This window comes from Aricia agestis, chromosome Z (genome assembly GCF_905147365.1).
Source record: "Aricia agestis chromosome Z, ilAriAges1.1, whole genome shotgun sequence".
NCBI lineage: Eukaryota > Metazoa > Arthropoda > Insecta > Lepidoptera > Lycaenidae > Aricia > Aricia agestis.
Window position 1 is genome coordinate 5,073,365 of NC_056428.1, and position 13,288 is coordinate 5,086,652.

General features: G+C 36.9%; 1 protein-coding gene across 8 annotated transcripts in view; it reads right to left on the bottom strand.

Annotated features, from left to right (window-relative positions):
* Window positions 1-885: 885 nt before the first annotated feature.
* LOC121738916 (collagen alpha-1(XVIII) chain-like) overlaps window positions 886-13,288 on the bottom strand; it is a 195,560-nt gene continuing 183,157 nt past the window's right edge. For 5 of the 8 annotated variants that reach the window (XM_042131192.1, XM_042131191.1, XM_042131189.1 and 2 more), the window contains 15 exons: window positions 13,069-13,103; window positions 12,581-12,793; window positions 12,223-12,366; window positions 11,969-11,977; window positions 11,775-11,873; window positions 10,501-10,756; window positions 8,753-8,836; window positions 7,934-8,031; window positions 6,023-6,115; window positions 5,445-5,588; window positions 4,981-5,111; window positions 4,292-4,471; window positions 3,209-3,352; window positions 2,479-2,562; window positions 886-1,339 (listed from right to left, as the gene is read on the bottom strand). In XM_042131192.1, coding sequence (XP_041987126.1) covers window positions 1,240-1,339; window positions 2,479-2,562; window positions 3,209-3,352; window positions 4,292-4,471; window positions 4,981-5,111; window positions 5,445-5,588; window positions 6,023-6,115; window positions 7,934-8,031; window positions 8,753-8,836; window positions 10,501-10,756; window positions 11,775-11,873; window positions 11,969-11,977; window positions 12,223-12,366; window positions 12,581-12,793; window positions 13,069-13,103 — 1,814 coding nt within the window. In that variant the 3' untranslated portion in view covers window positions 886-1,239. The remainder of the gene's footprint in view (window positions 1,340-2,478; window positions 2,563-3,208; window positions 3,353-4,291; window positions 4,472-4,980; window positions 5,112-5,444; window positions 5,589-6,022; window positions 6,116-7,933; window positions 8,032-8,752; window positions 8,837-10,500; window positions 10,757-11,774; window positions 11,874-11,968; window positions 11,978-12,222; window positions 12,367-12,580; window positions 12,794-13,068; window positions 13,104-13,288) is intronic. The other 3 variants (XM_042131193.1, XM_042131188.1, XM_042131194.1) reach the window with 2 other exon arrangements.

Consider the following 13,288-nt stretch of genomic DNA (forward strand, 5'->3'; position numbering starts at 1 on the left):
TAAAACATTATAATATAATTATAATACCACGCAATTATACTACCTAATAATCTTATTATAAACAATAATGTATATACAGTCTTAATCAAAATCAGGATAGTATCACAAATAATACCTATTTGTTTTTGTAAGCTTCTTTTTGGCTTCTTGATCGGATGAAAATAATTGATTAAAAAACTGTAACTATAAAATTAAGAAAAAAGTCAAATTAATGATAAATATACAGGTATATTTTAATTATACGTTTTATGTATGATATAAATAAAATGTTTCTTTTTTAAATTGGAAATACTGCTTTAAGTAACTGGGGTAATATTCGACAAAGCTTCCTTATACCTATAAGATTATATGTTGTAGTTTTTTTAACTACCTAAAGATATTATGCAAAAGATATGCCCACTTATTGCTTACTAAATCTCATACTACGGTAACTTTATCAATATTAATTATTGTTCACATACACTGGGTAAAATACAGTGTGTTAGTGTAAACACTGTTATCCTTGAAACCATCGAATTAGCTCTTCAAAATGAACAACTTGTTGTATGAGAACAATCCTGGAAACTCAAAAAAAAGCCATCTTCATACTCATACGGATGCCCGGATCGGCAATTTGTATTGGTAATTGGTAGGAAGACGGATTATTTTGAGTTCCCAGCATTGTTCTCATAGAAAAAGTTGTTCATTTTGACGGGCTCATTTGATGGTTTCAAGGATAACGGTATTTACACTAACATCTTGTAGAAAATTGTTGTGAAAAATTATAATAACGTAAAAAAACTATTAATATTTAAAAATGGAATAAATTTTTTGCATCGACTGTACTTCACATAGATATAATATAAATATGTTTGACAAAAAAAATATTAAATATAGCAAACTAAATCTCTGAATGGCAGCACTGCATTGAAATAATTATTATGGCAATATTCTGCATTGAATTGTAGAAAAAAAGTAATTATTCACAAATCACACGTTCTATAATTGAACAATATAGCTTGTACACTTCGGTTTTTTTTCTGTTAAGAAGTCCTACAATTACTGTGATGTTACATAATTATTTAGATATCCTGAAGCAAAAATACACACTGCGAAAGAATTTATCATAGCATGGCTGAATAAAATTTGTTTTCTAGCATTTATTTTGAACAAAGAAGCCAGTCTAGAAAATATCTCATACAAAATGCCACTGACATTTCAGCCTTAGCATGTTATTATCAAAGTTTAATTTGGCTTGGTTCAATTATCTCTGAGCGGTTGAGCAAATATCTCATTTAGTAGTTGCTGGTACTCCTCGGCGTTGTATAGGTACTCCTCGTCGTGCTTAGAGACGTTGTGTCTGAAAATTGTTTACGTTCCAATAACTGTGTGCTAAGTCGAAGTCGTATTAAATCCAAGTCAGTCGGCTTTGACTTAATAGTTAATACAGTTATTGGCGTATCTACATTAGCGTAGATACGCTGATTTTACAGTTGAACTATAATTATGGTCGAGCATAATATTGTCTTTTAGGCATCCATTATACGATCATACAAGCGACAGTCAATTCCATCAATCATGAATTATGTTTGACGGATGGTATTAGACGGTCACTCAATTCTCTTCAGTTTTATGTCATTGAAAGCCAAAATTTTCAAAGGTATACGTTTCTAATTTTTTTCCCATTTTGTCAGATGTGAAAACACTCACTAAAAATTCGTGACTGATGGTTGCATGACAAAAAACCAAGATATCCAGATAACAGTCAATCAATTTCATGCAACCGTCAGTCACTGCATTACACGACAGGTTATGCATCAGTCACAGTCATGACTGTGGTAAAACTGACAGCAAAACCTACCATGTAATGTTTGCCTTAGGTGTATTCTTCTCGTTGTCACCATGATTGGATGTCTTTAGAATACACAATCAACGTAAATTTATAAAAAATGCCATTGTCAATCATAAATTATGACTAATATCAGATCTTTACCAATCTACGCTCTCGTAATTGAATTTATGACCGTAAAATTGTTTTCAAATGCGGCATAAGGCGTAGGCGACGTGGGCGATCGTCTACGGTAAGGGTGGCTTGTTTGGTTGGTTTGGTTAAAAATGCCTAAATGCCTAAAAGTGCCATGCTGTAGAAATTCAAATAGAAACGTTGGCCTAGACTCCACGGCCTCGCGTCCCAAGTGGCCTCACGCCCCTGGATTTTTTAATTTTTAAAAAAATTAGAATTTCAAAACTAATAATAGTTTTGAAATTCTATTTTTTTTTTAAATTCTATCAACATGCGTCATTCGGGGCCCCTCAAAATATATATTGCCCACATCCTTAGGTCTTGCCCGGCCACTGATTGTTTTCATATATTTTATAACTTATGAAAGTTTTCAAATCAAATTCAAATATTATGTCTAGATTCTAGAATCATGCCTACTACCGGCATTTAGATTTTAATAACCTTTTATTTTGCGATAGTAGCTAAAATAGTGTTACCTGGAGATATCCCTTTTTCTTCTCACACTAATATGCGACGTTGCTTCTACGCACAACACAATGAAGTGATTGTTACAAGGATATCTGTAAACAATACGATGAATAGAATAAGACATTTATGAGTCTACTATAAATACATCGATGTTCTATTTAATTTATACATTTTTATACTGTCTTTTGGGCCCAGCGGGAACTAAAAGCTAAGCTTTGACCTCAAGTTTAAATTTTTTTTGTCTTTTTTTCGTTCGACCTACCTAGTGTCTTGCTGTTCTAAAGGCATCAAGAGAGGTAGGTAGCTAGGTAGGGCCTTATAAAGTTAAAACCCTTCTTTCAGCTATCCCACGCTCGGCTGGTTCTCCGTTTAGCCACTCCTCGCAGAAAGTGCCCTTCTTTTGCGCCAAGTTCTAAAGACCCCGTTTGATCTACCTCCAAGAGATTCCAGAAGATCTTTCACGCCTTTTTTTTCACCATCAAGTCTCATAGACCCCGTATTACCTCTCCTGTGAAAGCAGCCGATGTGAGTAGAGCGAGGTGGCCATGCCCCGTACCGCCTTTTCCGTTCTGCCACTCCTAGAAGATATTCCCTTTTTCTCTCTTCTTCGTGCTCAGTTCTAAAAGACACCATTTATCCTACCTCTTCTGAATCCCAATCTTTCACTGCTCTTACTTGCCTTGTTCCTTCCTGCTCCGGTTCTTAAAGGCCCCGTATATTATTATTTATTAGTATTACCTCTCCTGAGAAAGCAGACGATGCGAGTAGAGCGAGGCGGCCATGCCCCGCACGGCTGGGTCTCCGTTCTGCCACTCCTCGCAGAAGGTGTCTAGAGCCCGCTCTCCGCTCGCGTGTGACCCGTGCCAGATTAGCTTCTGCGGCCTGAAACATTATTGTTATCAGCATTTCTTTTTTATAAGTGTAAACTACGGCAAGACTTCCTGTATTTGTTGATAGCTTATAACTAGCTGATCTACCAATAGCATAATATTATGAACGTTCAATGAAGGTGCCTAGTCATTTTACATTATTGTTGGGCTCTTAAAGGTGTGTCAGAACCGTGACATGAGACAGTAAGCTTATCTACTACTACTCTCATGATGAAAGTCAAACTTGACAAGTTAATCATCATCATCAATTTGCTGACTGAAGGTAGATAAGGGTAGATACAAGATACAAGAGCTAATACCATCACAATTGTTTTCATACCAGCTCAATCTAGCAACATGATAGGAATCATAATAATATGATAGCCAAAATCAAGTACGTACTATCAGAGAAGTTGATTCCTATGCAAATCGGGGACCTAAGTAGTTTGGTTGCGTTACGTCAAACCCAGCTGACAGATCACAATTAAAATTGAATTGACATATTCGACCAAATAACGTTGGTCTGTCCATTGCACAGGAATCAACTTCCCCGATGGTACATATAAGAAATGACGTGTAGCATAAAATGAAAAACAATTTACTTAATGTATAGTCCGGACGCCGAACATGAAGAAATTCTGCCATTTACTTATAGCTATTTATCGCTAATGAGCATTACATAATATTATACCTATACTGTGAAAATAGCCACGCCAAGAAATAGCCTGTATTCGTGTGCCAGGTAAAACTAATTGCTATACCTACATAAGACCATTATTATGTATTGGTGGCTATGCTTTAGTAAATGTGTATGGTATTATAAGATTCGGAGTCGGAAACGATAGCAAGAATTCAGATAACTCAAAAAGAATGGCCAGACTCCAAAAATCCATGTCTAAATTCTTAATCCACCGGATTTTTCTGGCTTCCCGGATTCTGGATGGTGTCTTACCAGATGGAATCCATCATGATATTCTTCCCGCTGAAGCTGTAGATTCTGGGGGTTCCGACCATGACACCGCCGTTGCCATCGAAGATGTCAGAGAAAGACTTGAAGAGGAGGTCTCCTTGTATGTTGACGACGGGCAGGTGGCGGTCGGCGTAACGAACTATCGAGTCCAGGTTTTGGATCCTGAAATTACGTTTGGTATAGTATAAGCAGCGTTTTGTGGGCTTACTAATCTGGTGGTGCAATAAAAAATATTTAAAAGTATTGTTGCTGCTGTTCAAGGTGCTACATTCTAAAATCTAGATTAATTGATAATGCTCGTTATCAAATTATGACGGATTAAGTTTTTTATTTGTGAATGGTGCAAGTCCACTTTGTTGACGCAAAATCTTTGCAGACAATTATTTGTATTGATGACACAAACTCTCTAGAACCCAAGCTGCTGTTTTTACTCGAGTGAGTCGAGCCATGTTAGTACGACCAGAGTTCATGAACTCTGGTCGTACTAACATGGCTAACCTCGCAGTGATTGGTTTCCTTCAATTTGTTATTGTTGTAAGTATGTACATTGTACAACCCTGGTATTTTGGCAACTCTGATGGGCTTTGGCATCTGATTTGTATTGAACTATTTCTAAGATAGCTTGGTCAAGGGAATTTGGACTGACTTTACTTTGATTGTGTCAACTCTACCTGCTAGTCAGGAATGCTCTAAAAGTGCCCTTCAGCCCCGCTCTTCTGGCCTGTCTATAGCAAGCATAGTCAGCTCGCCTCACACCATGCATGTCACCCGATAGCGGTTCGTTGAGTGCTGCCAGACGAAGCTGTGGGAAATATTAATAGCTAAAAATATCAGTACGCTTATTTTGTAATTCATGAATTTGCTGATAGTGGGATCCAAAGTCTAGAGAGTTCTACTCGAACTGAGATACTAGGAAGGAATTGTCCATTTCTATTAAATTCATTTAAGACCAGATTTTAGAGCCATGATAATATTTAGAGCCAGATTTGTAACATATTTGGATTATTTTGTCCAATCTACGTTTTCTAGGCGAACCTTCAAAAATATAGATATTGTTGTTACATCCTACCGGAACTACAGTGCTAGCTGCTATTAAATGAGCCCTGCATTATAAATATAACATTAGATTACTTACACTCGGTCCAACAGGTGCTATTTCAGGAGAACTATCCACGAAGTTGGATATGGGTGGTGCGTGCAGCAGGCTGGCGGCGGGCAGTGGTGCGGGCGGCGAGGGAGTTGTTGTGATCGGCGCTGCTTGGGTTACTAGTGATCCCAGCTGATTGAGACAGAGCAATGATAGAGTCATTAGATTGTCATGAAGAATTAGGTAATAATTAATTCTTAAATAACAATTAACAAGTCTACGCTACTATTTTTTTGCTACCAAAAAGTTTAAATTATAGTACGTTAGCAAAGAAAACAAAAAACGCATGTTTCATAATACTAGCATTCACAAAAAGATGAGACTATTAATTTTTACAAACAAGTTACAACTTTGTAATTATGTAGATAATCTGAAAAAGTACGAAAAGACTATGCAAAAACTAGATCCATGGGTACGTAATTCAGTCGGTTTGTGTCAAACTACACAAGATCAGCTACAGCTGAGACAGATCACATCAGTCTGAATAACCAGACCAAATAACGTAGATCCACCATCTGCCTATGAATTAATTTCACTGGTGGTACTTGACAACAAATACCACGTACCAGAACATACTGCCATCCGGAGTTGACCTTGACGAAAAGCGCTTGTTCTTCCATCACGTAGGCCAGCGCGCCCACTGGACTCGCCGAAGCCAGCTATATCAGAAAAAAAAAAAACTTTCTACATCTGCATCTAATTTTAATTATATTTATTCAATCTACTTTTTTCACCTCCTACTTTTATAATGTTAACGTAAACAAAATATAGATGATTTTAAAAATTCCAAGGGGGTCAAAACTAAAAATAATGTAGTTTAAAGGCTTGTATTAAAAACGATATTAATAAAATTTAGATTCATTCTTTTCACATTTGATTTAGACAAGAGCTTCAGGGGTTTTTATAATTTACCTTCTGCGGAATTAACATTAAGATTCAAGAAAGTATATTTATATGAACATACATAATAATATTATCTAATATTAAAATATTCTCTTTTTTAGGGTTCCGTACCTCAAAAGGAAAAAACGGAACCCTTATAGGATCACTTTGTTGTCCGTCTGTCCGTCCGTCCGTCTGTCAAGACCCTTTTTCTCAGGAACGCGTGGAGGTATGAAGCTGAAATTTATATCAATTACTCAGGTCTACTGTCCCTTGAAGCTGTGAAAAAATCAAACTTCTAAGCCAACGCAATCAAAAGATACAGCCGTTTATGCCGCAAATTTTCGACACTTGCGAGGGAATCAAAACCTACAGGGTGCTTCCCGTGAACTCAGAATCTTGAAATTTGGTACGAAGCAACGTCTTATAGCATAGATAAAGGAAAAATTACGAAAACCATAAATTTTTAGTTACATCACATAATATTTTTTTTTTTTAATAATTTTAAACTTACTACCCATTTCCTCATAAACGCGTAGAGGTATTAAATTGAAATTCATGCCAAATACTCAGGTCTATAATACCTTTAAGCTGTCGGAACCCTCGGTGCGCGAGTCCGACTCGCACTTGGCCGGTTTTTTTGTAAGTAAATCTATTTCACTAGTATCTTCATTGAATTGAATATTATGTCTCCGTCGGATTATTCATCAAAGTACGTTCCCCAACTATTCATCATGAAATTCGATGAAGCAAGTTATAGAAATCCTGCCTGCATAATATTGCCTTGAATAAAATAAATTAAATACAAGGCAATATCATGCATGTGGACGACAAGGCTATGATCTCGGCGGGGCAAAAAGCCCCAACAGAGAAGAACCTGCGCAGCAGCAGGCGCTCGCCGGCGGAGTCGTGGTGTAGGCTCACGCGATCCCGCGGCCCGCCCAAGGCGCATAGTGGAGTACCGCCGAGTTTTTAGTGGGTAGGGGCTGCGTCCACCACCATCTTCGGACGCAGCAGAGACCCACATACTTGCGGATAGGACCCCATCCCCCGCAAGATGCTTAAAAGCATTTTCTCGGCGCAAAAAAAAAAATTCTATGATTGAACGCTTTGACTGAGCTTCATGACGTGAGCAGCCTTGTGTTGTCGGTTGTGGAGACATGATTAAAGTCTTGTTATCATGTAATTCATAGGGAAAATTTAGGAAAGTATTTTAAGGAAAGTCATGAAAACCAGCTAAAAGCCGAGCTTTTTGAGGGCTCGCGTCGTCACACCTTGACTGACTGGTGATAACACGTCTACATATAAATAAAAATTACTATGTTAAAGCGCAAATCAACAGGCGTGATAGTTTTTCCGTAAAGTGTACCACAAAATGTTCAGGTTGTGGGATATACTAGGTCTCGCTTCGCTCGCCCTTATAAAAGCTATATAAAATAAAAATAAAACATAATATGGCTAACTCTTACAGCTTGTTGTTGGAACCTTTTTAGTTTACGCCTATAATAGTGATGTTATTTTTTTCCCTTAAAGCCTTATGTGGACGACATGGTGACCTTTATTTGGGTAATAATTTCTTTATAAGAAAAACTTACTCTCATCATTTCTTCTGTGGTTTGGAACACTGCAGCTCCGGGTACGGTTCTGGCGGGAGAGTCATCATAATGATGCATTTTCTGCTCGCTGTGCATGACTGAAAGAAATTAATTTGATTTGTAGGTAGAGAGCATAAAGTTAATATACCTAGCGGAATAGAGAAACAAAGGCCTGAGCAAGAGAGATGTCACTATCAGTAACACTGCGTGGTAACAAGAGACGGGTGATACATGACAGCAGCACTCTTTTCTTGACGTCCAGTCGGCACGTGCCGCACGTTGACAATTTAATCTCATAGAAATCATGTTCAATCATGTTGTGTAAGTGTATACGTACACAATACACATATTTTTTCACACAGATGAAAACTCGAAATTGTTGCTCTATTCCGCTAGGTAAATTAACTTTATGGTAGAGAGCGGACCTGTTATTTGATCGGGCTATGTCAAGTAAATGTTAGTTATGTCAAATCTAGCCAAAACAATGATTAGGTATGCTTTTTTCATGGATCATGATATTATGACATAACCGAATTTACGTAATTCGATCCTCCATCTGTCTAAAAACTGATTTCTCTGATGGCACATGTACATAAAGCTATGTAATTTGATCAATCACAACTATTTCCTATCGTACACAAAGTGTAAAAGCGAAACCCTTACTAACTTCGCAGTCTGTCCATCAGTTTATAACCGTGCTGTATTTCGAGAACCGTAATTGTGCTGTTGAAATTTTTATGAGAATCGTTAGTATAAAATCATTAGCACAAAAGTATTTCTACCTAATGAATAAACTCTGTTCTACTGTCACATACTTACATGCACTCTCTTTGATTTTGTCTCTGTCCTTCAAATCCTTTAAGTCCTTGAGCGCTTTCAGTTGATCAAGGGGACTTTTTGGCACTGATCCATTAGCAGCGTTAAAAAACCAATCGTTAAAGAAAAGCTTTGGATGGTTCATCATTAATATCCTACGCAACTTTTTATGTCATCTTACCTACTTAAATCCAAAAAACACAACACAAACTGTATAACAATTTTGATTATCAGATATCATAAGAAAAAACTAACTGTTGTCCTGCACACACATTTATACAAAGTGTTTAGAAATTATTGAAATAATATAATATATTATGTGAATAACATCTAGTAACTAGTTGAACGAACTGTGAATTATAAATTCTAAACCCGCTTGAGCACAAATGAAGCATTTCATCAAAATCGATTCAGCAAGGAAATGGAAATTATTGAAATAATATAATATACTAGATGTCCCGCGCGGCTTCGCCCGCGTAAATTAGAAATTTTACAGAATCCGTAGGTACATTTTTCCATAAAAAATATTTCCCCCGTTTTTCTGTCGTATTAGTCTTAGAGTAATAATATAATATTATAACCTTCTCGATAAATGATGAGTCTTACTCGATAAATGATCTATCTAACACTGAGATAAGTTTTTAAATCGGACCTGTAGTTTCTGAGATTGACGCGTTCAAGCAAACATACTCTTCAGGTTTATAATATTAGGTAGATATAGATTTTTTTTAATTATCGCTTGACAAACTCGAGTCTCGATCTAAAAGACTATGAAATGGTATAATATGGTAGTGATGATGATGATAATGATGATGAAGAATGTAATTTGCATAGTAGCATAATATGCTTTCTGTTCTTAAAACAACGCCGAAACTCCCAAACTTGTATCTATAAAGAATCAGGAATTCTCTCAGCACCTTCCGAACCACGGTATACCAGGTATATCTCGGTGCAAAATCTTACTTGTTGGTAGCATATGCTTAGAATACTTCTCACGAAACCGAAGTCACCATATGTTTCCCTATAAGTTTTGAGGAGTTCCCTCGATTACTTATGGATCCTTCATCAGATCACCACTTTTCTGAATATAATACCAAATTGGGATGATACCCTATATACCAAAAGAAAAATTTTGAAAATCGGTTAACAAACGGCGGAGTAATCGTTGAATATAAGAAAACGAACATAACACCTCCCCCATTTTGAAAGTCGGTTAAAATTGTAGCCTATGTGTTATTTATTTAATATTTTAATCAGCACATGAATTGAATAACAAAATTTTTTTCAAATTAATCGTAGCACCATCTGTCAGGACAAACTAAAATTGAAATAGAATAATATTGAATGCGATGATAGCGCCGTCCGCCGGATCTAATGTAAAACATTCCAAAATCAACAACTCCTTATAAATAAGAAATTAATTGAAAAAACATTTTCCAGTAGACCAAACTGTAAATCTAAACCATTCTCGAATCTCCACGAACACACACAAAAAATTTCATCAAAATTGGTCCATTCGTTTAGGAGGAGTTCAGTCACATACACACGCACACAAGAAATATATATATTAAGATTATGTGAATAACATCTAGTAACTAGTTGAACGAACTGTGAATTCTAAATTCTAAACCCGCTTGAGCACAAATGAAGCATTTCATCAAAATCGATTCAGCAAGGAAATGGTAAGCGAAGAAAATAATTGTTTTTATTATCCTGACTAATTTGTCAGTCAGACGAATATCAGTAATTACCTGGTCTTCCAAAGTATTTAGTATTTCCATGTACTGGGGTTTCTTCGTAAAAACCAGCACCAGGCTCGCCTTTTGGTCCTACGATGGAGACCCCTGGGGTACCAGGGACCCCCGGGGGACCAGGTGGTCCAGGTGGTCCCGGGAGGTACTGCACCTCTGGTCCTACGCTCGTGGCCCCCGGTGGTCCTGGCGGTCCTTGAGCGCCTTTCGCGCCGGGTATGCCGTCGTCACCTCTGTCACCTTTTTCGCCTTTTAACTGTGAATTAGAAATGATTTTGTAACACAAAATTAATTTGTGTAATAACGTGGCTGGTACTAAATTCTTTCAACAACTTAAAGCCCGGGCAACAGACATGAAAAAATCGCTACAAGTTTTTTTTATTGCTTACAAGATGTCTCTATTCCACGAAATTATAATATACTAGACGTTCCGCGCGGCTTCGCCCGCGTAAATTAGATATTTCACAGACAAATTAGTACATAAAAAAGCCTATGATCATTCACGTGGTTTACTTCTTATCTAACCCAAATAACAGAAAAAATGCTCTAGTAGTTCGTGAGATAAGCCCTTTCAAATTTCTTCGTTTATAATATATATATATATATATATATATATATATATATATATATATATAGCTATCAGTCTTAGCGTAATAAAATAAAGCCTATAGCCTATAGCCTATAGCCTTTCTCGATAAATGGGCTATCTAACACTGAAAGAATTTTTCAAATCGGACCAGTAGTTCCTGAGATTAGCGCGTTCAAATAAGCCCTTTCAAATAATTTCCCTCGTTTTTTCCACATTTTCCTCTATTTCTTCGCTTTTATTAGTCTTAGCGTGATGAAATATAGCTTATAGCCTTCCTTAATAACTGGGCTACCTAACATTGAAAGAATTTTTCAAATCGAACCAGTAATTCTTGAGATTAGCGCGTTTAAATAAGTCCTTTCAAATAAATTTCCCCCGTTTTTTCCACATTTTCCTCTATTTCTTCGCTCCTATTAGTCTTATCGTGATAAAAATATAGCCTATAGCCTTCCTCGATTAATGGACTATCTAACACTGAAAGAATTTTTTAAATCGGACGGATAGGAAGGAAATGGTATAGAACTAGAAAGTATTCGCGTGTAAATAATAAGCATTTGGCGAATGACCGAATTTCTACTCTACGTGCTCGGTGATTGGGTTACAGCTGTTGGGAAACACCACAAAATGCAATTTATAAATGTTTATAGGTAATACATTTAATAAATAAGTCGTTGTTTTAACTTACCGTAGCTAAGTCCACGATGTTCACGCCCGAGTCCCCCTTCTCCCCTTTAGGACCGGCAGGACCAGGGGTGCCTGGGGCGCCGAGTGACCCTGGCAGACCCTGATGAGTGTATTTAAATAATAACCAACATTTTTCTAGGTTTTAAGTAAGCATAGTAAAAATACGGATTTAAGAAATAAAATATATCAACCTACCTTTGTAGTCTTGTTAGCGTGGAAATAAGAAATTTTCAATTTAATACTTACGTACTTATGTACTTATAAGAATTTTACCGTTATCAAAATGCAGAGTGCTACTCATGGTAAAAGTTTCTTTCAGAGGTGATATTACGCTGAACGCTAAATTTCTTTTATACCTTCGGAACATCTTACAATGGCGGAATGTAAGTCACGCTTTACAATGAACTATAACAATAATATTATTATTAGCAAGCGAAAAAGCCACTCACCATCCAACCAGGTAATCCAATATCTCCTTTATCCCCCGGTCTGCCCGGTGGTCCCGGAATACCTTGCAACCCCTGAGGACCACGCAGGCCCGCTGGCCCCGGCCTACCTCTTCTACCTCTTGGTCCCACGTCACCTTTGTCACCCTGATAAAATGTAGATTCATACTTCAGTTACAGTCAGTTACACTTAACACTAATTACTATAAAACTTAGTAACTGGGTGAAATACTTATTAAGTTAGAGTTAGAAATTTCCAAATGAAGTCAGTTTCTCTGTGGTAGTACGTAAGATTAATTTTATCTGATTAATAAAATTAAATACAGTTTTAAGGATTTTCAGTTAATTAATAATCTAATACCTTAATAGTCAAAATATCTGATCCCGCATGAGAGGTGACGCTAACTGGTCCCGGTGGTCCTCGCTCCCCGCGCTCCCCTTTAAGACCAGGGGGTCCAGCTGGTCCCGAAACTCCTGGCATGCCCGAAGGACCAATGTCACCCCTCTCCCCCGGTGTGCCGTCTTTACCAGGTAAGCCAGGTAGGCCATCCATGCCACTACTACCTTTTTCACCCTAAAATGATTTTTTATATAGTCACTTTAGTATTTAGAGTATGTGAGGCAGGAGAAATGATTGACTCGGCAATCATTGCTTTTTCAAACGAATAACGAGATAATTTATACATAATATAATATTTTACTCATCATTATAACATTATCATGCTTCTAGTTATGCAGAATAAAACATTTTTAAAATAGTAAGAAACAAGAAATTTCAAATAAAGGACGACTATCATGCTAACATCTGTTTTTATTCCCTTTGTAAAGTTATTTGTGTGTTCAACGTACCTTTTCTCCTTTTTCTGGTTGTATCAGCTGTCGTCCTAAAATAACATACGTCTTTCATTACTCATTTACAAAAATATTTTAGAAAGTTGTACGTTGTAGACTTGTAGCACCTCCATCGTAGCCCGTGGGTATTGCAAACACAATAGATTTTCAATTGTTATGCGGCAGCCGGCTGTCGCTTGGGGATTGATGGGTTAAAGTAAATTATTGAAATTCGTGC